The sequence below is a fragment of the Oncorhynchus mykiss genome, chromosome 31, assembly GCF_013265735.2.
Source record: "Oncorhynchus mykiss isolate Arlee chromosome 31, USDA_OmykA_1.1, whole genome shotgun sequence".
In the NCBI taxonomy this organism is placed as follows: domain Eukaryota; kingdom Metazoa; phylum Chordata; class Actinopteri; order Salmoniformes; family Salmonidae; genus Oncorhynchus; species Oncorhynchus mykiss.
In genome coordinates, this window is record NC_050571.1 from 31113634 (window position 1) to 31141344 (window position 27711).

Consider the following 27711-nt stretch of genomic DNA (forward strand, 5'->3'; position numbering starts at 1 on the left):
CCTCAGCATCAAGTCCAGAAGCCATGGTCAATAAAAATGTTCAGGACCTTGATGTAAATCTCATTAGCTTGAAGCAGGGCTCTTATCTGACCAGTCTAGATACAGCAATTCACTTTGTTTCATAGAGACACTTCAGATAAAGCACTCTACTGGGAACAGTCTAAGAGGAAACAGTGTGTCCCTCTCTTTCTCTCCAACTTTCCATCTCTCCTTTTTTTTTGGCAGAGGGAAATTAACAAGCTGCTCCGAAAGCCATTATCAGAAATCCATAAAAGTCATCCGAAGGTGCAGTGCACCCCTGCAAAGACATGGCCAAACTACTCCACAGTAGTCAATTCTCCAAACACGGTTTACCCACCACCCCCACTGTGTTGTTTTGGACCCAGACAGACAGCCCCTGCTATCACACAGTGGATCACAGAGCAAGCAAGTTCAAAGCCAATTCTTATTCCCCTCAGACTCAAATGAACACATCTAATTACCAACGGTAACACACACCAGCACCACAACACAGACCACCCACCCGACCCAACCACCCTCACACGGTTGGTCTTTAAAACATGTTTTACAGGATGTATGTGTTACACAGAGAGAGAGATAGAGATAGCAGACCTTGGTATGCAGATGTGAGGGAGAATGGCTAGCAGCGGGAATGACACACTCCTTTAATGCCAGACTCAGACACAGAGACATCTGTAGTGATGCCTGGCTACGTCACACTACAAAAGCAAAACCACACCAAACAGTCAAGCAATTCTAACCCTGTGTCCCCATCAAACCACATCCAGCCGCATATACACTACAAAATCCCATACACCCTCACTTCAGGTAACCCCATTACATGCCATACAGGTGAGTACCAACACAACTGTGGGGGGGAAACACCATTGCGCACATGCAACTGGTGTGAAATAGCTAGCTAGTTAGCGTCACTCGCTCTGAGACCTTGGAGTAGTTGTTTCCCTTGCTCTGCAGGGGCGGTGTGTGCAGAGGGACCCTGGGTCGAGGGAAGGAAGCAATACTGTTATATTGGTGCCGTGACCTGGTTCACTCAGTTGGGCTCTGCCCAGCAGCTGGGGTTGCTATAGAGGTGGTCAAAGGGGGGTGGTGAGTGTAACCGGTGTGAAATGGCTAGCTAGTTAGTGTCCCTTGCTCTGAGACCTTGGAGTAATTGTTTCCCTTGCTTTGCAAAGACCATGACTTATGTGGAGCGATAGGTACAGATGCTTCATGGGTGACTGTTGTCGATTTGTGTAGAGGGTCTCTGGTTTGAGCCCTGGTTGGGGGATGGATACAATACTGTTATACACAACCCAACCCAAAAACACTGGCAGCGCGCAGACTATGTGTTTGAGGATGTGCTGAGAACCTCAAGATCCTATTGAGAATTTGATGATGATGACTATAAGCCTACTTACAACAGACCTGGTGAGATGCTGACATCTTGTGAGAGAAAAGTGTAGTTGCATCTCTCCAAATAGGGGACCACCGTCATCCTTGTAGAATCCTGTTCCCCTTTATTAATTTTTTCATTCAAAGATTAAAATAATCTGAAACAGCTCTGAAATAACGCGGGCTGGAGGATGCACCTGTTAGAAATTCACCAAGGACTACCTCTCTGGGACCCGGTGCAGTTAAAATACTTGAGCTATTATACATCTGAAATATCCCACATGGATTCCATAAATGTACATTTGAGGTCTTTTCACAAGGACTGGATGTAACCCTTGTATAGTATTAGGGAATGCTGGTGGTGGTTGGGAGCATCCTGGAGGAAGCAACAGACTAGGGTTAAATCCGTCAACAATGAACACTCAACAGACTAGGGTTAAATCCGTCAACAATGAACACTCAACAGACTAGGGTTAAATCCGTCAACAATGAACACTCAACAGACTAGGGTTAAATCCGTCAACAATGAACACTCAACAGACTAGGGTTAAATCCGTCAACAATGAACACTCAACAGACTAGGGTTAAATCCGTCAACAATGAACACTCAACAGACTAGGGTTAAATCCGTCAACAATGAACACTCAACAGACTAGGGTTAAATCCGTCAACAATGAACACTCAACAGACTAGGGTTAAATCCGTCAACAATGAACACTCAACAGACTAGGGTTAAATCCGTCAACAATGAACACTCAACAGACTAGGGTTAAATCCGTCAACAATGAACACTCAACAGACTAGGGTTAAATCCGTCAACAATGAACACTCAACAGACTAGGGTTAAATCCGTCAACAATGAACACTCAACAGACTAGGGTTAAATCCGTCAACAATGAACACTCAACAGACTAGGGTTAAATCCGTCAACAATGAACACTCAACAGACTAGGGTTAAATCCGTCAACAATGAACACTCAACAGACTAGGGTTAAATCCGTCAACAATGAACACTCAACAGACTAGGGTTAAATCCGTCAACAATGAACACTCAACAGACTAGGGTTAAATCCGTCAACAATGAACACTCAACAGACTAGGGTTAAATCCGTCAACAATGAACACTCAACAGACTAGGGTTAAATCCGTCAACAATGAACACTCAACAGACTAGGGTTAAATCCGTCAACAATGAACACTCAACAGACTAGGGTTAAATCCGTCAACAATGAACACTCAACAGACTAGGGTTAAATCCGTCAACAATGAACACTCAACAGACTAGGGTTAAATCCGTCAACAATGAACACTCAACAGACTAGGGTTAAATCCGTCAACAATGAACACTCAACAGACTAGGGTTAAATCCGTCAACAATGAACACTCAACAGACTAGGGTTAAATCCGTCAACAATGAACACTCAACAGACTAGGGTTAAATCCGTCAACAATGAACACTCAACAGACTAGGGTTAAATCCGTCAACAATGAACACTCAACAGACTAGGGTTAAATCCGTCAACAATGAACACTCAACAGACTAGGGTTAAATCCGTCAACAATGAACACTCAACAGACTAGGGTTAAATCCGTCAACAATGAACACTCAACAGACTAGGGTTAAATCCGTCAACAATGAACACTCAACAGACTAGGGTTAAATCCGTCAACAATGAACACTCAACAGACTAGGGTTAAATCCGTCAACAATGAACACTCAACAGACTAGGGTTAAATCCGTCAACAATGAACACTCAACAGACTAGGGTTAAATCCGTCAACAATGAACACTCAACAGACTAGGGTTAAATCCGTCAACAATGAACACTCAACAGACTAGGGTTAAATCCGTCAACAATGAACACTCAACAGACTAGGGTTAAATCCGTCAACAATGAACACTCAACAGACTAGGGTTAAATCCGTCAACAATGAACACTCAACAGACTAGGGTTAAATCCGTCAACAATGAACACTCAACAGACTAGGGTTAAATCCGTCAACAATGAACACTCAACAGACTAGGGTTAAATCCGTCAACAATGAACACTCAACAGACTAGGGTTAAATCCGTCAACAATGAACACTCAACAGACTAGGGTTAAATCCGTCAACAATGAACACTCAACAGACTAGGGTTAAATCCGTCAACAATGAACACTCAACAGACTAGGGTTAAATCCGTCAACAATGAACACTCAACAGACTAGGGTTAAATCCGTCAACAATGAACACTCAACAGACTAGGGTTAAATCCGTCAACAATGAACACTCAACAGACTAGGGTTAAATCCGTCAACAATGAACACTCAACAGACTAGGGTTAAATCCGTCAACAATGAACACTCAACAGACTAGGGTTAAATCCGTCAACAATGAACACTCAACAGACTAGGGTTAAATCCGTCAACAATGAACACTCAACAGACTAGGGTTAAATCCGTCAACAATGAACACTCAACAGACTAGGGTTAAATCCGTCAACAATGAACACTCAACAGACTAGGGTTAAATCCGTCAACAATGAACACTCAACAGACTAGGGTTAAATCCGTCAACAATGAACACTCAACAGACTAGGGTTAAATCCGTCAACAATGAACACTCAACAGACTAGGGTTAAATCCGTCAACAATGAACACTCAACAGACTAGGGTTAAATCCGTCAACAATGAACACTCAACAGACTAGGGTTAAATCCGTCAACAATGAACACTCAACAGACTAGGGTTAAATCCGTCAACAATGAACACTCAACAGCTTGATAGTTCAGCTGAACAAATGTACATTTAGTAAGCATTTACATACGGCATCTTTTCAGGATGCTGCAAACCACTCAACAGCATTCCCTTTTAGTAAAACACAGGAAGAATTCACAGGGGGTAAATGTCCTATATTGTTTTGGGAATATCCAACACTCTCGGACTGTGTAGCATTTATTGCAGGCCAATGTTTTTACTATTGTAATTTGACAGTTTCTCGTTTTAGTTATTCAAGTAGGTTTTCTAAAACACAACAGACCACATTAAATTGTAACCTGCTGTTGAATACACCGGTTGTAAATCAATCTCTTAAGGTTGAGGTAAATATCAGTTTATTGGTATGCTTATAAGACAGGCATTTTAATTTTTCCTATATAGGCAGATTAACCTTTAGGGCTAAGACTAATACAGTGACTATTGAAATGTTACCCATGTCATACTATTGTCTTATGTACATTATCAAAGCTCCTCGTCCTTGAGGGTACGCAGGTGTCTGGGTAGTCGGCATGAAACCACTGCCTTTTGAGACCACTAATATGCAAAGCCTGGACAAATGAAACTATTGGGAAATCTTCTGCAGTTGAGACGTGATGTCTTGGTGGGCATGTTGAGGGCTTTGTGTGGTCAGCGGTGAGACCTGTGGTAAACAACTTCTTGAGCCAATCGGATGGTGAGGCGGGGTGTTGTCAGGCAAAACCACGACTTAGACGTCCAAGGTCCTTCTCTTGATCTCCTCCACTAGTTTGGCTCTGGAAACATCAATCTGAGAAAACATGGTGTTTTATTCAAGAGAATGTGTGTGTTTAACTGACAGAGATGCTGTGTGTATATGAGAATCTCACCTCCTCGCGGCTGTGGACCGTTCGGAGCTTCACCACCCCGTCCTTGAGCTCCTGCTCCCCCAGGATCGCCACCAGGGGGATCCCAGAGTCCTCACAGTGCTGCAGCTGGCTCAGCAGCTTGGGGTTCTTCTTATACATCACCTCTGCCTGACAACACACACAGTTATATAAAGGTTCCTCTTATGAATAGCCACAGCTCACACTCAGCCGTTTCACCAGTGGAAATCAACTCTACTCACAGTGTCAATCTCAAATCGAACACACACACACACCTTGATCCCAGCGTTCCACAGTTCAGCGGTCAGTCGGAGTCTCTCCTCCAGAAGGTTTTTCTGTGCCGAGGCCACCATGACTTGAGTCTCTGTGGTTCGCACCTTCTCTGCCGATGCCTGGGGGAGCCAGACCCCAACACACCAGTCAGCCACACACAGAGTTTCTCTCTGACACATTCATGAACAGACTAGCCTGTGGGGAGAGCTGGCTGTTGACAATGCCCCGTCCCCCTTCCTTACCTCAGCCTTCTGCTCCATGATGGAGAAGACCCTCTCGATGCCGATGCTGACCCCCACACACGGCACCTTCCTGCCCTTGGGGTCGAACATGCCCACCAGGCCGTCGTAGCGCCCACCGCCCGCCACGCTGCCCACGCTCACACCTTCCTCAGCCTTCTCGCCCGCCCCGTTCTGGGCTGCCGCCACTGGGACCGGGCCGGTCTGGGTCAGAATGGCCTCATAAATCACACCTGTGTAGTAGTCCAACCCACGGGCCAGACTCAGGTCAAACACCACCTGGGAGAGGGGGAAGAGAGAAGGGAGGGAAAGGACAGATTAAAAGGTGACAGTAGGAAGGAACACGAGGTGAGGGATTTGGAAAAAAGGACTGCATCCTCAGACTTATTTCAGCTGATCATATCATGACATCTATCTAACCCCTGACCCCCAAAAAAACAATTACTGTTCAATGAGAACTAAATGCCTCTACGGAGTAGGCTGTTGATGGACAGATTTCTATACACGGATTACCTGTCATATCACCTTGGTCACCAGATAACCTGTCACCTCTGACCCCTCACCTTGTCTGTAACCTGGAAGAGCTGCAGGTAGCTGAAGAGCTGCTTCATGTCTGTGAGGCCGGCACACGCCTGCTTGCTCTGTGACATCTTAGCATCCTGCAGCAGGCGCTCAGCTAGGTCCATCCCCCCTGAAACACACACCAATCACAAACAGGGTCAGACCAGGGGAAAGGTCAAAGGTCAGTCTCTCTGTGTGTGTGTGTGTGTGTGTGACCTGTCCTCACCCTGCAAGCTGACATACTGTCCGATCTGATCGGCTGCTTCCTCAGACAGACCCTTCTCCTTCACCATTTCACTCCTCACATCCTCCCAAGACATCTGGGGGGTGGGGTGAAGAGAGAACACAAAGGTGGGAGAGAAAAGCAGGGAGCAGCATAGAAAAGGCGGAGAAAATAATCCTTTATTTAGTTGGTTTGCATATTAAAACATTGTTCATGTTTACCATTTAGCATTCCATTTCCTTAACCACATAAGGTTTGGGTTGGGTGCAGTGGGTTTACCTTGTCCAGTTTGTCCACTGTGGAGCAGATGGTGCGGAACTTGTCATCCGGAACTCCACACACTGCAAACATCCCATCTAGAATACGTCTGTCGTTCACCTGCACAGAGAGGATATTACGGCGGGGAGGGGAGTTAGGCCGAGTCTGGCCATACATACAGATCTTCCGTGTATTCCTTGCCTCATATCGCGTCACAGGATGTTTTACCACGGGTGCTGTGTGTCTCTGACCTACCTTGATGCGGAAGTCTCCCAGCTCCAGCTCACTCAGGATCTCGTGGACGATCTTCAGGCACTCAGCGTCTGGGATCATGGGGTCGTACTGGCCTGCAATGTCAAAATCCTGGGAGGCGGAGAAACACACACTTAGCAAGAAAATGGGTCAAGCGTATCCACAAAGATATGGATGTAGCAGAAAGCAAAAATGATTCCAGTGTTATGGCTGATATGAACGGTCGAACCAGGGTTCGCTCTGACGCTTACACACTGATAGAACTCTCTGTAGCGACCACGGGTCATGGCGGGGTTGTCACGGCGATAGACCTTGGCAATGTGGTAGCGCTTGATGTTGGTGACCTTGTTCATGGCCAGGTAACGGGCGAAAGGCACCTGGGAGGGGGTGGGGTCAAGGACTAGTAGACACCCGATTGGCTCCTAACCTTGTTAAAATCCACCAGTTGGTTTGCTTTCGAGGCATGACCATGAAAAACATAGGGAATTACCTGACCAGCTTGCAGGCTAGCCCACTTAGCAATGTACGCATCAGGACTAATACAAGGATACAGTGAGATCGTATCTAAGGGACAGCAGCTCTCCTCCTTGGTCCTTCAGGTCGTAGATGAGCTTAGAATCCTCACCATACTTTCCTGTCAACGTTTCCTACAAATTGTCAACATAAGCACAAAATCCCGATTTATTACAAATCCACCGGCTAGTTTACAACGTTCTATTCATTGTCAACAGTGTGTGTCTCTCTGTGTGCCTCCCACACACCTTCAGCTCAAAGACGGGTGTGTCGATGTTCTCGGCTCCGTGGCGTTTAAAACAGCTGATGATGGTGTTGAAGACTTTCTCTCTGATGGCCATCTGCTTAGGGTTATAGTCCCTGGTTCCCTGAGAGAGATGGAGGGAGAGAAAGAGTGCATAAGCAAGACATCACCTGCTGATTTGGATTTTCAATAAAAGACTAGTAGTAAACATGTTATGCAGCAAGTTCTCGTCATGATCACCCGCTGCCTGTGAGGAGCACTCTCCATGGTGGCAGTATTTACCTTTGCGGTCTTGAGCGTGAATTGGTGTCTGCTTTCATCTCCTCCAAGCTGAACCTTCAGCTCTAGCAGTTTGGCCACTTCCTCATCAATCTAGGAAAGAAAGACACAAACACAGTTCAATGTTCCTCCGAACCTTGGAACAGATCCTCCCCCATCCCACCCTCCAGAGTCAGGGTCCTACCTGAGACACCGTCATCCCAGAGAGGGTGCGTAGAGAGCGGGCACAAAATCCAGACCGACAGCCCACCAACCCCGCATAAAGACGCAGGGACGCCATACCCAGGTTAATCATCCCAGCAGGGGAAAGCAAAACAAAATCAAACGAAAAACAACCAAAATGGCCGTTCAGGAGTGCCGCATCAGAGCAGCAATACAGTCCAATGGCAAAGTCCACCAAGCCATGTTGTCCAATAACCACAGTCCGTGAATGCCAGGTGACGGCAGGGTTATCCAATCCAAACGCAGTGTTATCCAGGAATATCCAGTCGGAGTGTTTGGATTCCAAATGGTGGCGTGTGAGGTAGAGGAAGTAGATGACGGACGGAGATGAAGGTATGACCACAGCAGGGTTGTTGGCATCGAGCAGGAAGAACAGGAGAAAAGTGGTGAGCAACCCTATCACTAGGGAGACGGGCGGGCATGACGCATCATCACAACATGGAGGACAAAACATGAGGCAGGGGTCAATCAAACCAACCTATCACAGCCAAGAATCAAACCAACCAAGTAAATGAAAACGCATACAGATCATCTCTATCCTCACCTGTGTAGTTAGTTAAAGGTGGGGAGAGACGGTCGGAGAAGCTCAACATTCAGCCATTAAAAGGAACCATGAATTTACACAATGAATGACCAGCCCATGCACAGTGACAACTATCCTAAGGGGATTGCATCAGTTTGGATTGATAACTAGCTGTATAATTTGAAGCACTATTATTAACTAACGTGCATAAGAAAAATAGAATTCATGATTTACTTTGTAATAGGCATGAAATTCCACTTCTAATTGAACTGACTAGATAATTCATCTAGTCAGTTAGTTAACAGACTGTGAACCGGCAAGGCCCGTATTTTGGCATGAGTAGCCAGCTAACGCTAGCTTCGTTCATGACATATGTAGCACGCGTGTCTGTTCATCCCATCACAGTCCCGCTGTACGTACAACCTTTTGGAACATCGTCGTGCTAGGCGTTGAATACTGACCTGTTCTTTGCTTGCTTTTTCTGCCTTTAGTTTCCGCACGACTTCTCCTTGAGTTTTAATCGCCTCTTGTATCTGTGCTTTGTCGGCCATGGTGTCGCATCTAATGCCAGAGACTAGAAGACTATGCTAACGCTTCCTCAAAGACCGGAAGCCGAGAACCCGAGGATATACCTCCACGTACCGCACGGTGGCAGTAGATTTACATTGGTGTTTAACAGAGCGCCGTGAGATGTACATGCCAGATACAGTGCAATAATCGTGTTTAGCAGTAAGACATGGAATGAACAAAGGTTCCGCACAACAGAAAGTTGCAAGTAGTTTCACACTTCTACACTATCAACTTTTTTTGAACAAATTTGATATCTCAGTATGTATAGGGTGAATTTATACGTTGATATCAGTAGGGGATGTAGCTCAGTGGTAGAGCGCATGCTTTGCATGTATGAGGCCCCGGGTTCAATCCCCGGCATCTCCACTCCTTTTTTTATCTGTTTTCTGGCAACTATTTTACTTTATTTAAACAAAAATAAGAATATGTAGAGAATAAGAAGAGCTTTAGTTTTTTTTATGATTTGAGGACCACCATTCCCCCAATTTGTTGATGCATTCATTTTTGGGATTTTGTGAAATCATTTGGCAGTATTATTTGTAATCTATGTTCTCAGTGACCCAAGTCAAGACAAGAAAAAATATAAATGGCATCGACTTAATAAATGAATTATGTTATTAAGCTAAGTGAAAGAGGATTTGTGAATAAATGTCAACAGACATTCTGACGCTGAATAGTCAGCTTTCTGCAGTGCTCACTGAGAATGCTTTGATGGGAAACGTGATATATTTTATTGATTATAATGTCTCTCTGAAGGCATGAACATGCCTGCTAGTGGTTAGGTTACGCTTGTAGTTTGTCGGTAATAGTATACCCCCTTTTAGCCTAACACACACACACAAACACACACACACACACACACACACACACACACACACACACACACACGTTTTAAGTTTTAATGTCACATGCACAAGTACAGTGAAATGTCTTTCTTGCAAGATCTAACCAAACAATACAGTAATCAATAACTATCTAGAAGTAAAAATAACAAGGTATATATCACAGGATATATCAAATTAAGAAATGAGAAGAACATGATTAAGTAAGTAAGCATACTATATACAGTTTATAGGGAGGAGGTCAGAGACCTAGCCGTGTGGTGCCAGGACAACAACCTCTCCCTCAACGTGATCAAGACAAAGGAGATGATTGTGGACTACAGGAAAAAGAGGCACGTCCCCATTCTCATCAATGGGGCTGCAGTGGAGCAGGTTGAGAGCTTCAAGTTGCCTGGTGTCCACATCACCAACAAACTAACATAGTCCAAGCACACCATGACAGTCGTGAAGCGGAAACGACAAAACCTATTCCCCCTCAGGAGACTGAAAAGATTGGGCATTGGTCCTCAGATCCACAAAAGGTTCTACAGCTGCACCATCGAGAGCTGGTTGCATCACTGCCTGGTATGGCAACTGCTCGGCCTCCAACCGCAAGGCACTACAGAGGGTAGTGCGAACAGCCCAGTACATCACTGGGGCCAAGCTTCGTGCCATCCAGGACCTCTATACCAGGCGGTGTCAGAGGAAGGCCCTAAAAATTGTCAAAGACTCCAGCCACACTAGTCATAGACTGTTCTCTCAGCTACCGCTTGTACCGGAGTGCCAAGTCTAGGTCCAAGAGGCTTCTACCCAGCCTATTTGCATTGCCCCCCCCCCCCCCCCCCCCCCCCCCCCCTCTCCACACCACTGCCACTCTCTGTTGTCATCTATTCATAGTCACTTTAATTAACTCTACCTACATGTACATACTACCTCAACTAACCGGTGACTAACCATTGACTCTGTACCGGCACCCCCTGTATATATTGTTATTTTATTTTTTATATATTGTTAAATTGTCACACTACTGGAAGTCGGGTAAGTTGTCACATTGGATTATCAAGAAATAAGAACACAACTAATTCATTGTGAATATTGATTTTAATTTCAAATTCAAAACCAAATTCAACTTCATCAAAGAACTAAAAATAAAAACAATCATGCCTAGAGAATCTGGCAAGTCATGCCTTTCAATCAAAACAATAATATCTGGCAGAGCACACGATAATTAAGTGGCACGGCCACTTTACTATGAACTTTGAAATCGAACATTCTCTGGCGTGCACATAGATCCACGGTAATTGTTGGAATCGGAATGGAATGTAATGCTGCAGATAACTTGCTTAAATGTTTAAAGTCTTAACAAAACAGACGTGGTGTTTAAACACACTAATGCACAGTTTTTTAACAGCCTATACGACTTACATCCGTATCTGACTAATCAGACTCATCTTCAAAGTCACAGTTCTGGCACACATAAATTGCCTGGCCTGAGGTGGAAGCATCATGGGCCCATTTGTTGTATCTCACACACTTCACCCAAGTCTCCTTTGGAATGATTTGAAAATGGCTTCACACAGACGAGGCAGAAGCACTCCTCTTCATCTGATGATGACTCTTCTACGATTTCTCTTTTTTTAGCTGCCTTCTTGTTCTTTGCAGATTCAGACTTTGACTCCCCCCTTGCTTCCCTTTCTTTGGAAACAGCTTTTTGCTAGATTGTGCCTTATTCTTTCCCCTTTCTAGTGCCTGCTTCACTGGTGTGTCAGAATTGTTTGGCGCCGTTTTCTTCCTTTGCAAGCTGGTTTTCGGGGGCCAGCTTTTGGATTTGGCCGGATGTCCTCTGGAGTTGGTAGTGTGCTGTCAGCAATGGCATTGTTGGGCATGGGTGAGCTGGTGCTAGCATAAGAACTGGGCAGGTCTGTGTCTGAGCTCATGCTAGGCAGGGCTGAAATGGTGCTGAGGCCTGGCAGGTTTGTGCTGGGGCCTGGCAGGGCTGAAATGGTGCTGGGGCCTGGTGGTTGGTGCTGGGGCCTGGTAGGGCTGGAATAGTGCTGGGGCCTGGCAGGACTGGAATGTTGCTGGGGCCTGGCAGGGCAGGGTTGGTGCTGGGGCCTGGCAGGGCAGGGTTGGTGCTGGTGCCTGGCAGGGCAGGGTTGGTGCTGGGGCCTGGTAGGGTTGGGTTCTAAATGGGGCGATCTGTAGGATGGCGCAAACTCGGTTTCCAGAAATACATCCCTGTTGTAAGGTTGTACCCCAGCCACCCTAAAGCCAGCCTGAATGTTCAAGGGGGTTGCAGCCAGAGGATAGGCGATTGTCACAATCCCAGGAATGTCATAAATTGACATTGTCCTCCCGGGATTGTTCCTCATCCAGGCATCACACGCGGTGTTGATGTGCCTCTTTAGCGGCCCGTAGACAGACCTGTCTAAGGGATGAAGCCGATCAGAGCAATGGGATGGCAGCATAATGACAGCATAATTATGCCATTTTCTTTGGCATAATTGAGTCCATCAAAGGACAGATGAGACTTGGTTGTCCAAAAGGAGTAAACACTTCGTATGCTCGACAGAATGTTTCAGGAAGTCAACAAAGTGCTCATATTTCATCCACCCAGAGGGATTGGCCCTTCCTTTGCTGCCAGGTGGCCCATTGATCAGGAAATGATTGCGAAAGTTGACACGGGGGAATATAAAATATGGAGGTATACTATTCCCTGTGGCTGAGAAAGCACAGGCCAGTGTGACAAGGGTTCCCCTTTCAGCGGATGTCAGTGACCCTACTTGTTTGAATCCACATCTGCCCACCACTTTGTCAGGTTTATGGTCACCCAGTTTCATCGACATTCCATATGTCTCCTGGTCCAAATTGATATCTCTGTAGCACTTCTGCTACATTGTCGAAGAAAGAGTTAACATTTTTCTGTGTTGAAGCTACTTGCCCTGGCAAGGCTAGTTGCCTCTGGCTTTCTCAGCAACCACGTTGGTTGCCGCTTTAAGAAGCCTGTAAACCACTCCGAGCTGGCCCTTTTCTTTTTCTGCCCACATTGCCGCGAACTTAAGCTGGTGTGCCAAAGCAAACAGGTAGGCAAGAGTTCTGACCTCACTTGGCGACAGACCAAAATAAATGTCAGCTGACCTAGTAACATACTGAACAAGCTGCATCTCCAAATCAGGTGAAAAAACCTGCCGTGGCTTTGTATAGCCAACCACTGTTGTTGGCATGGCTGTCTGACTTTCAACTTCTTCTCTGGCAACCTTTTGACAATACCGAGTCAGAGTACGGTAATTTATGTCAAAATCCTTCACTGTACTCCTGATTGATTTGTTCTGCAACTTCACCTGCCTCACTGCCTTTAACATTATGCCAGGTGGTGTGCCGCCATTCTCTGTCTTTCTTTTATAATTTCTACCCATCTTTCCTTCCTTCCTTCCTTCCCTTCCAACTCTATCATCTAGCAGTCAACTCTAGCATCTAGCAGTCAACTCTAGCATTTCAACTCTAGCATATGCAGTCAACTCTAGCATTTCAACTCTAGCATCTAGCAGTCAACTCTAGCATTTCAACTCTAGCATATGCAGTCAACTCTAGCATTTCAAGTCTAGCATCTAGCAGTCAACTCTAGCATCTAGCAGTCAACTCTAGCATTTCAACTCTAGCATATGCAGTCAACTCTAGCATTTCAAGTCTAGCATCTAGCAGTCAACTCTATCTAGCATTTCAACTCTAGCATTTCAACTCTAGCAGTCGTCTGTGCAACATCAGAGGTTTATGCTTCCCTAACTAGACATCTAGTTAACAGGGGAAAGATAGAGGCACAATAGGGACACTGTGGACTACAAAAAATGTACAAAGACTCCAGTCACCCTAGTCATAGACTGTTCTCTCTGCTACCGCACGGCAAGCGGTACGGCAGTGCCAAGTCTTTGGTCCAAAAGGCTCCTTAACAGCTTTTACCCCCAAGCCATAAGAGTCTATTTACATTCACGGTAAGGTGAATGTATTGTACCTGTTGTATTCGGAGCATGTGACAAATACAATTTGATTCGATTTGATTTGAATACCCAGCTAACAGCAGGCCTACAGTCACAGTATGGCTCTGCATTCTCCTCCAAGTGATGTTCCTTATGGAGTTGGCCTCACTTGATGTCAGTTACTGTAAGTCTAATGCCAGTTGTCCTAGAGAGGATGCCAGTCTGTTTCAGCACTGAAATGCCTGTCATATTAGTTTTAGTTTAACTAAAGATTATATACAGTGAAAAATGTAAAAGAATCATATAGTGTCATTTGATGATCTGGTCATTTCAACAACCTTCCCAACCCGGTTCTTGTCATTCGAGCAGACTGGCATCAGGCAATGAACACCCTTCCCACTGGGCACACTGGTTGAATCAGCATGGTTTCCATGTCATTTCAGAGAAATGACGTTGAACCAACGTGGAATAGACGTTGAATCGATGTCTGTGCCCAATGGGTTCCTTCTAGGAGTATGCGACAGGACAATTAACCCAGTAAGAACTCTTATAGCCTTAATGTCGCAGAGTGTAAAAAAAAACAGGACATCTGAAAGATGTCAGTTGTGAGGTATGCCACATGCGGAGTGAACAACAAAGACCCCATGCAATGTAGAGTTCCTAAAAAAGTGCCTCAGTTGCCTGGGGAACCACAAGTTCAGCCCCACAATTGGGGCATTTGCAGATTCCCAGACACACAAGCCCATTCACATATTCAAGCCTATTCCCCATTCCCTGTTTCAGGAGTACAAAATACAGCCTCCATGCGTTAACCATCTCCCCCTCCAGCACATCACCTTTGACCCTGCCCAACCACCACATACATTCATGTGGGTTGGCCCCGTCGTCAAGACAACAGGGGGAACTATTTTCTATTTTCTCCACCTAGTTGGCAGCCAACTACAGATTCAAGGAATTCTAATATAGCCAATGGTGTTAAACCACAGTTGCAAACAGGGTTTTGATGTCCCAATACCTTGGCATTAGGTCTATGAACTGACATGAAAAACAACAATTGACAAATCAATCCGTTTGTTTCAATGTAAGCTATTATAGAAAGTGTTTGCTACAAGGATGTATTGCAAAATAAAATGGCACTATACTGGGAAAGATGGGTTAATCTGTGGACATTGGAGGTTTGGAGTTAAGATCAGAATGAATGGTGGATTGGCTGCTGTGGGTGAAAATACAGCACTTGAAGAAAGAGGAAATGAGGAATATAGGTATAAGTATTTAACTACAGGTACCGTAGATGTGAACAGAGTGAAATGGCTGTAAGTAGCAGTAGAAGTTTACTCCAAATTAGGGTAGACACTCTAGGGTGGGGGGAAAAAGCCTAGCGAAAAGAAAAATATCACAGAAAAATGGGGTCAGTTGGCGAAGTTGTGATGAGTTGAGGTTCAGAGTGAGGGCTTTAAATGAGCGAAGTGGTGGTGCTAATGTTGCCATTAGGTATATTATCCCTTTTTGTCTCTGCTTTGACAGGTCCTGGTTAAATATTAGGGGCAGATCAGGGGATCAAGTTTTCTTGTAAAAACAGGGAGTCCTAACGTCCTTTTTCAATCAAACCTTTCACCCCCGAAGGAGAGAGAGAATGGAGGAGGAGAAAGAGGGGTGCATCTATACTGGTGCATCTGGAAAAGCATCTGTTCTCTCTCTCTCTCTCTCCTTTCTCTCTCTCTCTCTCTGTCGATATAAAGTTTCAACAGGTGGTGTTATAGTTATCCTGCATTGTCGCTCAAATCTGCTTATTTTTGTCTCTGTATCTCTCTCTGTCTCCTCTGTTTGGGGTGGCAGGTAGCCTAGAGGTTAGAGCATTGGGCCAGTAACTGAAGGGTTGCTGAATCAAATTCCCGAGCCGACAATGTAAAAATCTGTCGTTCTACCCCTGAACAAGGCAGTTAACCCACTGTTCCCCAGTAGGCTGTCATTGTAAATAATAATTTGTTCATAACTGACTTGCCTAGTTGAAAGAAAAATGGTAATTGGCTTTATTAATCAGTATTATTTCCAGAAGGAGGTCAGTAGGATAGAATAATACCCCTGCAGATAGAGAGTGGGAGCAAGAGAGAAATAGAGAGACAGTTAGCGAGCGAGATCTGTTCAAATCTTTATCTTACATTTTTTTAATCCTTTCGTTAAGAGGATTTAATCAAAATCTTACTAACCCCACTTCCTTACTACACACAGTCAACCGTGGACACTCACACACACAGAGACACAAACAAACACACTATATGTGCTGTCTCACTCTCACTAATTCCACAGAGAGAATCTTTAATTACACATCAAATGTATTTTTATACGCCGTGCCAAACACGATTCTGAGCCTAATTGTTTTATTTAAAAATGTGTTATAGTTTACATACAGTATACAGATATATACTGTGTATAAATATACATATATACTGTGTATAAATATTACAATTAATTCGGAGTTGGAAAGGATGGATAGCCATATGTGTGGTTTGAGTGACACGCACACAGATTTGTTTTAGTGGTAGTATTGAGGAGACTATTGTGAGAGCTCAGCAACATGGGTGGGGGGGTATAGAGTTTGAGGGAGTGAAGGCGGAGTGAGTGGGTTAGCAGTTGGGAAAGGGACACATCTGTTCAGAGTGAGTGAGAGGAGAGAGCGAGAGAGAGAGAGTTCGAAGTCAGGGACGAAGGGTAAGGTAAGCATTGGATAAACTGCACCTTTTTATCAATTTTTGTCTAACTGTCGATCATGAGAATCAACTTGTGTGAGTATGCACTGTTTTTGAGTTTGTGTGTATGCAGTAAAAAGGAATGTTGCACTTTGTTTCCAGTATTGGTGTACAGATGCATTGTAGTAGCTATTAAACATAATATATTTTTCATTTGCAGTATGCTTTTTAGCTAATGTGTTTCTTTGCCATATTGTCTGACAGAGGGTGTTAGAACAATTTGTGCGTGATGAGTGCTTTAGAACGCCAACATGCACTGAACCAGATGGAGGGCCCAAGTCAAGAGTCTGTGTTTGGAACCCAGCATAATTAAAGAATTCCTTCATTAACACCCGCTGGCACTTTCATTACTCAACCACCACATGCCACCCTTCACCCATCGTACTGTATACCTCCCTCCCTCCCTTTCTTTCTGTAGCCTACCTCCTCTCTCTCCTAGTCTCCCCTTTACTCTCTCCTTTTATCCTTGAAAGGGAGACGGGGGCACCACTTGTCTTTTATTTCCCCCCTTTCTCCTTCTATCTGTCCCTTGAGAAAAGGACTGAACCCCCATTCCACTTTAATCCCATTACTTTACAACTGTCCTCCATGATCCCTCTATCCTTTCATCCATCCTTCCATCCCTCCCTTTTTGTCCCCCCCCCTCTTCTTTAACTAAATGACACCCGCTAATTTAATTAAACCACCACATCCTTCTCAGCCCCCCTTACTCCCACCTCCATCCCACACACACTTTCCCTCTTTGAAATGAAATCTTATTGTACACACCCTTCCATATCCTCCCTTATTTACTTTATGCAAATGTTCTTCAATCTCCTGATTAGATATTTCTTGGTTCGTCTCTTATTGAACATGCCTACATGTCCTGTCCATCTTCATCGACATTTTCATTCATCATTATTGTCAGTATGAATATAATATTGTATCTCTGCATTATATACATATTATTTAAAATGTCTCAATGAGAAAGAAGTAGATTTACTCACTTTTATGCCGAGTAAAAACGAGGGTATACAGTAGAGGCTTCAGTTGGGTCGCCATACTCTAGCTAGCTCAAGACCAAAAATGTAAAGTGTAAAGTAATCATTCCAATCCCGGTTAAAACGCAACAGCTGTTTAAGGTATTCCAAGGCTGGATTTAGGACCATGTGGAGCGTCGCTCGGGGGGCAGCTGCCAGTTTGCGCCCCTTTCTCTCACTTTTAGAAAGCAGAGACCGTGCCAGCTTGCTTTGCCAGTCCGCGGTTTAGGCAGTAGGCCGACTGCTTTGAATTTAATGTCGGCATTTGAACTCGGCCGTGTAAACCTTGTTGTAATCTGATAGCCAGGGGTTAATTGTATTGGGAATTGGGAGGTGAGGGAGCCCTCCTTTTTGGTGACCTTTCGCAACCAAAAGCTATTTTATTGCTATTAAAATACTGTGATATCTTTGGGCCTAATTGATATTTAGATTAATTTGCCCAGTAGGCTAGTGCAATTTTTGGTATGAAAAACCTCCACAACTGAACAAATTGCCATTTAGAGCATTTCCCCAAAACACATGTCCTGTTTTTAGCTTCAAAGACAATAACAATTGTAGGATATAAAACATGTACATTGTCATACAGTGACAGAATGATAATTGAGATCATGCAAATCAATAATGATTTAGTTGTAGGCCTACCTCTTCATCATCCTCTGCCTGCATCCTTAATCCCTACCTGTAGCCCACCTGCCTCTGGTATAATGCATTTCCACCTCTCACTCTATCAGTCTTGCTTGTCCATTTTGCTCAATTACAATCACATATTCTTACAGATCAATCTTGCTAGCTTAACGTCATTAAATAGTGCTAAGTTATTCAGTGTGGATGTAGTTAAAAAAATATATTTTTATAATAACCACCCAGATAGTGCAATTACTGCGTAGGCAACATAATAATATCAGACAAGCTGGCCCATGGAAAGATGCTGCCCCTTCGTTGGCTACTATGTTGCAATCAATGTTCTCGGAGCTGCCTTGTTGATAGAGAATGTTTCAATATTCTCCGAGACGCCTTGTTAATACAATGTCAAAATATTCGCAGAATGTTTCCCTCCTCTGGTGAATAATGCAAATAAAAAAATGAGCTGGGCGCACACATGAGGAACATTTCTGAATGCAGCGCAACGAGACAATGACACTGTCATGGTACACTGTATCCCTCCCTATGCGCTGTTCCGCAAGGGTGGCTTCATATAGTTTATGACATGTGGATTGCCAATTTACAATTGATCCTACCATTTCTAAAGATATGCGTGCCAGTTGTGAATTTCAAATTTGTATTAACTTTTATTTAATCGGGGAAGCTCAATTGAGACCAGGGTCTCCTTTTCAATATAGACGCACTGTAGGCCACCTAACTGTATGTAACCAAAACATTTCTAACGGCCCCACAAACTAAATAATTATATACACTATACATACAAAAGTATATGGACACCCCTTAAAATTAGTGGATTTGGCTATTTCAGCCACACCAGTTGCTGACAGGTGTTTAAAATCAAGCACACCGCCATGCAATCTCCACAGACAAACATTGACAGTAGAATGGTCTTACTGAAGAGCTCAGTGACTTTCAACGTGGCACTGTCATAGGATGCTACCTTTCCAACAAGTCAGTTTGTCAAATTTTGACCCTGCTAGAGCTGCCCTTGTCAACTGTAAGTGCTGTTATCGTGAAGTGGAAACGTCTAGGAGCAACAATTGCTCAGCCGCGAAGTGGTAGGCCACACATGCTCACAGAACCGCAGAGTGCTGAAGCCTGTAAAAATCGTCTGTCCTCAGTTGCAAAACACTCACTACCAAGTTCCAAACTGCCCCTGGAAGCAACGTCAGCACATAACGGAGCTTCATAAAATGTGTTTCCATGGCCGAGCAGCCGCACACAAACCTAAGAAAACTATGCGCAATGCCAAGTGTTGGCTGGAGTGGTGTAAAGCTCACCGCCATTGGACTCTGGAGCAGTGAAAACGTGTTCTCTGGAGTGATGAGTGATGACACTTCACCATTTAGCAGTCCGACGGACAAATCTGGGTTTGGCGGATGCCAGGAAAACACTTTCTGCCCAAATGCAGACTGCCAACTGTAAAGTTTGGTGGAGGAGGAATAATGGTCTGGAGCTGTTTTTCATGGTTCGGGCTAGGCCCCTTAGTTCCAGTGAAGGGAAATCTTAACACTACAGCATACAATGACATTCTAGACAATTCTGTGCTTCCAACTTTGTGGTAACAGTTTGGGAAGGCCCTTTCTGTTTCAGCACTGTTCCAACATCTACTGGAAAGCCTTCCCAGAAGAGTAGAGGCTGTTTTAGCCGCAAAGGGGGGACCAACTCCATATTAATGCCCACGAGCAGGAGCGGGGTCCACATACTTTTTATCATGTAGTGTATATTGATATATATATATATATATACTGTATATATATATTGAACCAACACATGTATCATTTTTGGGGGGAGTGGGGGTCAAGGAGGGCAATTATTTCAGATTTAAAAATATATATATATATATATATATATATATATATATATATATGTTTCACCTTTATTTAACTAGGTAGGCTAGTTGTGAACAAGTTCTCATTTACAACTGCGACCTGGCCAAGATAAAGCAAAGCAGTGCGACACAAACAACAACACAGAGTTACACATGGAATTAACAAACATACAGTCAATAACACAATAGAGAAATAAAGTCTATATACAGTGTGTGCAAATGAGGTAAGATAAGAGATGTAAGGCAATAAATAGGCCATAGTGGCGAAATAATTACAATTTAGCAATGAATCACTGGAGTGATAGATGTGCAGAAGATGAATGTACAACAGTGATACCGGGGTGCAAAGGAGCAACAAAAAAAAAAATAACAGTATGGAGAGGAGGTAGTTGGATGGGCTATTTACAGATGGGCTTTGTACAGGTGCAGTGATCGGTGAGCTGCTCTGATAGCTGGTGCTTAAAGTTAGTGAGAGAGATTTGGGTCTCCGGCTTCAGTGATTTTTGCAATTGGTTCCAGTCATTGGCAGCAGAGAACTGTAAGGAAAGGCGGCCAAATGAGGAATTGGCTTTCGGGGTGACCAGTGAAATATACCTGCTGGGGCGCGTGCTATGGGTGGGTGCTGCCATGGTGACCAGTGAGCTGAGATAAGGCGGGGCTTTACCTAGCAAAGACTTATAGATGACCTGGAGTCAGTGGGTTTGGCGACGAATATGAAGCGAGGGCCAGCCAACGAGAGCGTACAGGTCGCAGTGGTGGGTAGTATATGGGGCTTTGGTGACAAAACGGATGGCACTGTGATAGACTGCATCCAATTTGCTGAGTAGAGTGCTGGAAGCTATTTTGTAAATGACATCGCCGAAGTCGAGGATTGGCAGGATAGTCAGTTTTACGAGGGTATGTTCTGCAGCATGAGTGAAGGATGCTTTGTTGCAAAAAAATATACTCTTTGAAGAGGTATGGTTTCTGGTGTTTTCAGAAGATTGGCAGGGACTCTGCTGTCCTAGCTTCAGGGGGAAGCTGGTTCCACCATTGGGGTGCCAGGATCGAGGAAAGCTTGGACTGGCCTGAGCGGGAGCTGCTCTCCCGTTGGGGTGAGAGGACCAAGAGAACAGAGGTGGTAGAACGGACTGCTTGGGTTGGGGTGTAGGGTTTGAGCATAGCTTGAAGGTAGGCAGGGGCAGTTCTTCTTGCATGTTTGAAATATTTGTGCCATATGGTGCAAAGCCAAGCTTCGTAGTCATTTAAAGCCTTTAACATAAACTGTGTCAATGTTTTCTTTGGCAACAATAGCATAAAACCAACAATGTAAACCGGTGGTTTCTCCCTCCCATTCCCAGAGCGTTTGACTGGTTTCACGAGCAGTGGCAAAAAGTTCTGAGAGGTCCTGTCACGGCTTACCTTCACTCTTCACCGTCAACCCGACCATGAAGGGCGGATGACACCTCATAGACCTTGACCAGTTGCATGGCTGTACTGACCGGAGGCGGTAAATGTTCACTCCAACTTTGTTTCCTCGAGTTTGATTGGAATATGTGAACGCCAGCAGGATGAAGGCAGCGGCGTGGAGTTTTCTCCTCCTGTACGTGTGCGAGCGCATGCAAACCGTGTCCGTGGCCGGGGTCCAAGGCTCAGCAGTTGCCCCAACGGACACAACAGCTTCCACATGCTCTGCTCCTGTTACCCCCACGGACGACGAGACTACTGGAATGGTGGTGAGGGACAATGCAGAGGCGTATAGGTCTTTAACAAGGACGTTTTTATTATTCATGCAGAATGAATTATTTATTTCAGCAAGTTGTTATTTATGATGGCCTAGTGAAAATAGTCAAAGTGAATAGAGAAAATAGGGAATACCAATCCACTAGCAAAGGTAATACATCACATGCCTTGATCTGGTTTTGACTCATTTAGAGCTGCCTTGATGAGCAAGCTTAACTGGGCTCACGTGCATATGGTCATGGACCTTCACAGGATTGGTCTATTGAGTTAGACGCTTTATGTAGACACTTTGAAGAGCTGTCGAGTCAACCCCTGCTTTTTACCTATCTGATTTCCACTTAACCTGTGATTTATCTTTACCCACTCAAAACCACCACCTCTGCTGCTCATGACGTTGTCACATTGTCACAATGAACCCACAACTCGGTAGTTTACAACTGAGTCCTAACTACATGATGCTTCTCAATGCAATATTTCGGTGTCTTGTCCCAGGATTGGCTGACGAGGTATGGCTACCTCCCGCCCTCGGACTCCTCCACTGGACAGCTACAAGCCTGGACAGCTGTCACTCATGCTGTTAGCGCCATGCAAAGGTTTGCAGGCCTAGAGGAGACAGGAGTTGCAGGTGAGAAAATAAGAGGGTTGGGGTTGGAGAAATGATGGTGATTGTATCCATCCTTTCTCTCTCTCTCTTTCTCTCTCTCAGATAAGCAGACGCTAGCTCTGATGCGAGCCCCGCGATGTTCACTGCCAGACAAAGGGGAGGAGCCCAAACCACTGGCCAATCAGCTCCAGGAGGGGCAGGGCCTGAGGAGAAAGAGGGCTGTGACAACATGGACAAGAAGGAACATCAACTGGAGGTTCCTTAGACTTCTGCTCATCATCCCTCCAACATACCCTCTTATTCATCAACTTATCCCTCAATTGTCATCCCTACAGCTCTCTCATCCTCCCTAGTAATGCTTCTCTCATTTTCTCTCTCTCTCTCTCTCCCTACCTCGCTCTCTTTCTTTCTCTCAAATAAATGTCCCTAGGTTGCGTTCATACCCCACCTCTTCCTCCCTCTCCCGCGAGACGATTCGCTCTCTGGTGTTCTACGCCCTGAGGGTGTGGGCAGAGCCAACCCCGCTGGAGTTCCACGAGGTCAGTCTCTTTCCCAAGACGTTCCTTTTTGTGATAGTTGAATACAAAGATTACCCCTCTTGCACTCTCTTTCTCTCCCCTCCCCCTCTGACCTCACTGCCTGTTTCTCCTGTTGCCAGGTGGGAGGCCCAGAAGGGGCGGATCTGCAGGTGGACTTCCTCCACGGTTTCCATGGTGACGGCTACCCCTTCGATGGTGCAGGAGGAGCTGTTGGCCACGCCTTCTTCCCTTCTGACCTCGCCAGAGCGGGCGGTGTACACCTAGATGCCGAGGAGGAGTGGGTGTTCCGCCAGCCAGGTGAGTGACAGCCAGAAGACCCAGAGACAGAAAAAAGAGCTACTGGGGGTTCAAGAGCCCAATACCAAACCAAACACTAGCCCTTATCCCTAGGAACTTCCTGTAGATCTGAACGTTTAAAGCAAGTATTTGCATTACTGTGATAGTTCTGTGCAGCCCTCTGGTAAGTTAGGTAGAATTTATGGTCAACTCTCCACTGTTTAATCATCCCGAGGTTTACAATAGTAAGGGGTTCAATTTGGAAAATATTATTGACACACATTTTTGGAATATTATGTACACAGACAAGACACTACTAACGTTCCCCCTAAACTGAAACTTTACACCTCCCCAGCCTCTGAGGGAACGGACTTGTTCACCGTGCTGGTGCATGAATTTGGCCACGCCCTGGGTTTGTCCCACTCGTCTGCCAGGCGCTCTGTGATGAGACCTTACTACCAGGGTCCCGTAGGAGACCCTCTAAACTACCGCCTGGGCCCCAACGACCTGGAGCTCATCACCAGGCTCTATGGTCAGTCTGTGTGTTTGTGTTTATTATCACTTGTCCACTTCATGTGGTTGTGTCCTCCTGTTGTTGTACTGAGTTCTGAAAGGAAGGTGTTTTGACAGGTAATAGAAATCAACTCATGGTCACAGACGTTCCTCGGTTGGTTCCTGAACCTCAGCTACAGCATCGCGATGGACATGGACACCGACACAGGTACTGACACACTACAGACACAGGTACTGACAGGTTAACAAAAGTGGATAAGGGGCAGCCATTCATCCAATAACTATCTTTTCCATCTCTGCATCTCTCCCTCCCTCTCATCCTCTCTGTTGCTCTCTCCTTCTCTTTCAGCCATTCTGTAGACCGCTGTAACACTAGCTTTGATGCAGTGGCCAAGATTAGGGGAGAGACGTTCTTCTTTAAAGGTGAGTGTGGTGTAGGTAGTCTCCCTATTGGTTGGACTATTTCCCCTAGCCTCCTGTTTTAAACTACGGGCATGATCGCCCCCTGGTGGATGTACCCACAACTGCAGGACTTTGTATTGAATTCCTCTCTGCCTCACTTCACATCTCTTTAACTGTATCTGTCCTTCACCCAATACTCCCCTGACTATCCTGCCTTATTCCTCTCTATTCCCCCCGCCCCCCTCTCTGGCAGGGCTGAGTATTTGGAGGGTCAGTACTGGGGGGCTGGTGTCGGGCCGGGGGGCCTCGGTGAGGAGGCTGTGGGGGGGTCTGCCCCCTAACCTGCCCCCCCTGCAGGCTGTGTTGGAGAGACACTCAGACCATGCCATCATATTCATCACTGGTAGGTAACCTCTGACTCCAGTCACCCCACACACTACGATGTTGGAAAATGCTGTGAAATTGTGAAAACTATAATAAGACCATTTTCATAGTAAGAGCTGTTTGAAAGAAAAACACCTGACATTTCTGCCTGTTTTGATGGGATGGAGTTTTGGCCTGCCTGGTGACATCTTCATGTGGTAAATTAGTTAATAGACCAATAAGAAAGACAGTTCCAAACTTCTCTACCAATAAAGACCTCATTTTCAGTTTTACCCTCCCCTCTACCAGACAGTCGAAGCAAAATTCTTGCTTGAATCCCATTTTAATTTAAAACAATCACAGTAATTGTTACCCAGAAATGATTTGATATTGAGAAAAAAAACACTGCATTGGACCTTTAACAACAGAGGAGAATTAGTGCTGTTCAACGGACTAAACTATGCTCTTGATTCTAGTTTCTCATCATATACTCTATGTGAATCAATTATAAACCAGACACAACCTTGAGGACACTCTTCATTGCCTCTTTCCATTTTGTTTTGTAGAGTCCCAGTTTTGGCTGTTCAATGACCTCTCTCTCCAGGAGGGCTACCCCCGCCCCCTCTCAGCTCTGAGGAAACGGGGAGAGACAGAAGGAAAGGGAGGAGGAGAGGAAGAAGAGGTGGAGCAGGGCCTGATGTGGGATCCAAAGGAAGGACCCGTGTGGGGGGAGATTGGAGAGGGAGAAGCAGGAGGAGGAGAGGAAGAGGAGAGTAACACCTGGGCTGACCTTATCAGAGGAGGAGTGAATGGGATTACCACTGAGAGAGACGGTGAGTGTGCGAGGAAGAAATAGAGGGAGAAAGAGAGAGTGCATGAGAGAGAAAGTGAGTGAGAGATGAACGAGGAGAACAGACTGAGATTCTATGAGAGTGACACTATGAAAGATTATATGCGTGAGAGACACCACACGTAATGTACAATACATGTGTGAGTCTGTTTATATCAACAGACATTAAGCCCCCTCCTATACCACTTCCTCAGGCTCCGTCTACCTCTTCAAAGGAGATTCCTATTGGAAGTTCCCCTACCCAGGCTCTGCCCCGGAGGCAGGATATCCCCGATCCCTGGCCACCGATTGGTTGGACTGCCCTCACCCCTCCGCACCTGTCCTAGACGACCTATCGCTCTCTCTGCATCCCCCTACTGGACGGCAGGAGCTCCGCGAGAGGGGGAGAGAAGAGAGGGGAGGCCAGAGGAAGGGCCTGGACAGACACAGAGACATAGAAAGAGAGGGACTGGAGAACTGGCCATGCTCTTGCTTGAATGGAGCAACAGGAGGCAGCACGAGTGTGACATCGTTCATAAGTGCCCTGCTATTGACTCTCTTCCCACTGATAACCGTGTGATGTTGGGCTACGTCCCAATATTCTACGATGGCCTCCCCCCTCTCAACCCCGTCTGTCCCATGGCTACGTCCCAATACTCTACGATGGCCTCCCACCTCTCACCCCCTTCTATCGCATGGCTACGTCCCATAACTACAATGGCATCCTCCTCTCACCCCATTCTTGGCAAGCCAGAGGTTGTGGCTGCCGTTGTCAATGGTGCTAGGCCCTTTCTCACCTTCCTCTATGACAAAGTTTTCCATTCACCCTTACAATCCATTCCACATACCTACACTTAGGGCTGTGGTATAGGGGTTACGGGTTAGGGGAAGTACTGAATTTTGGACACAACGACGAAGTCCCTCCACACTAAAGGAGGAATGTTTGTCCTGGACATTTGGATATTTGAATCCGTCTCTGTCTATCTGTGAAATGTATCCCTTTGCACCTTGTTGTATAGCCAAAGCTCAATGATTGTGTAATTATGGCCAATTTCAGAAAATGTTTTCTAACGAAATAAAATAAAACATTGTCTTCAGTGTGCAGATGTCTAATTTATATTTGATACTAAAAGCAATAAGAGTAAGTCAATGTTTGGTTTATAGTTCACCGTCAAAACATGTCTCTTGGGGTGTTGCCCTATAGAGCCCCTGACCAAACCAAACAAACAATAAATAATTGATAGTTGTAGAGGTCCAATGGTTTAATCATGATGTCACTGCACCCTAGAGTTCAACCACATGTAAATTGACCTTGGGGATCAGTAGGAGCCTTGGCCCCACAGGCTGATTTGGGTAACTGCGGTATTGCGTAACATGGGGAGAAACATTCTCTTGAAACACACCAGTCTTCCCTCAGTATTCATTGAAGGTGATTCAGCTCATTGACAACCAACACTTCCTTCTTGCTAAGACTTACTTCTCTGCAGGCTCAGTTTATCTTGATTTACACAATGTGTGTCCTCTACGTGGCCCTGCTCCTTGCTCTGTTGTCTGTGGGAACAGCAGCACCGGCCCCAGAGGATGGTGGACATCTGGTCAAACCGCTCGCACCGGAAGACCAGCATACTGTGAGTACATCACCTACAGTTGAAGTCGGAAGTTTACATACATCTCAGCCAAATACATTTAAACTCAGTTTTTCACAATTCCTGACATGTAATCTTAGTAAAAAAATCCCTGTCTTAGGTCAGTTAGGATCACCACCTTATTTTAAGAATGTGAAATGTTTCCAGATAGATTTTCTTTGGGTTTTTGCCTGCCATATCAGTTCTGTTATACTCACAGACATTATTTTAACAGTTTTAGAAACGTCAGAGTGTTTTCCATCCAATGCTACCAATGCTTATATGCATATCCTAGCTTCTGGGCCTGAGTAACAGGCAGTTTACTTTGGGCACGTCATTCATCCGAACTTCCGAACACTGCCCCCTAGCCCTAAGATGTGTCCTTAAGCCATTTTGCCACAACTTGGGAAGTATGCTTGGGGTCATTGATCATTTGGAAGACTAATTTGCGACCAGGCTTTAACTACCTGACTGATGTCTTGAGATATTGCTTCAATATATCCACATAATTTTCCTTTCTTCGTGATACTATCAATTTTGTGAAGTGCATCAGTCCCTCCTGCAGCAAAGCACACCCACAACAGGATGCTGCCACCCCTATGCTTCGCGGTTGGAATGGTGTTCTTCGGCTTG

The 27711-nt window shown here is 45.2% G+C and overlaps 2 protein-coding genes and 1 non-coding gene across 6 annotated transcripts; 2 read left to right on the forward strand and 1 right to left on the reverse strand.

Annotated features, from left to right (window-relative positions):
• Positions 1-4467: 4467 nt before the first annotated feature.
• Positions 4468-9198, reverse strand: hars (histidyl-tRNA synthetase). Of its 2 annotated transcripts, XM_021583923.2 has the most exons (14): positions 9042-9192; positions 8020-8459; positions 7839-7928; positions 7561-7680; positions 7351-7446; positions 7051-7176; positions 6803-6910; positions 6569-6667; positions 6293-6386; positions 6069-6196; positions 5509-5784; positions 5269-5385; positions 4997-5143; positions 4468-4917 (listed from the first exon to the last, which is right to left on the reverse strand). In XM_021583923.2, the coding sequence occupies exons 2-14, from the start codon at positions 8128-8130 to the stop codon at positions 4858-4860; spliced, it is 1572 nt and encodes a 523-aa protein (XP_021439598.1). In that variant the 5' UTR covers positions 8131-8459; positions 9042-9192; the 3' UTR covers positions 4468-4857. The 2 variants fall into 2 exon arrangements, with proteins under 2 accessions (XP_021439598.1, XP_021439599.1); XM_021583924.2 differs by lacking the exon at positions 8020-8459 and having other exon boundaries at positions 9042-9198.
• A 246-nt stretch (positions 9199-9444) lies between these two features.
• trnaa-ugc lies at positions 9445-9516 on the forward strand. The gene has a single exon. It is a non-coding gene; the product is annotated as a tRNA-Ala (tRNA).
• A 7059-nt stretch (positions 9517-16575) lies between these two features.
• On the forward strand, positions 16576-26557 carry mmp17b (matrix metallopeptidase 17b). 3 transcript variants are annotated; one of them, XR_002470671.2, is made up of 12 exons: positions 16576-16659; positions 21546-21920; positions 22420-22552; positions 22634-22787; positions 22962-23070; positions 23190-23367; positions 23702-23878; positions 23977-24067; positions 24209-24282; positions 24515-24664; positions 25229-25457; positions 25669-26557. XR_002470671.2 is itself a non-coding variant. In XM_021583925.2 (12 exons), the coding sequence occupies exons 2-12, from the start codon at positions 21756-21758 to the stop codon at positions 26031-26033; spliced, it is 1863 nt and encodes a 620-aa protein (XP_021439600.2). In that variant the 5' UTR covers positions 16576-16659; positions 21546-21755; the 3' UTR covers positions 26034-26557. The 3 variants fall into 3 exon arrangements, 2 of the variants coding, with proteins under 2 accessions (XP_021439600.2, XP_021439601.2); XM_021583925.2 differs by having other exon boundaries at positions 25191-25457; XM_021583926.2 differs by having other exon boundaries at positions 16585-16654; positions 25191-25457.
• The last annotated feature ends 1154 nt before the right edge of the window (positions 26558-27711 follow it).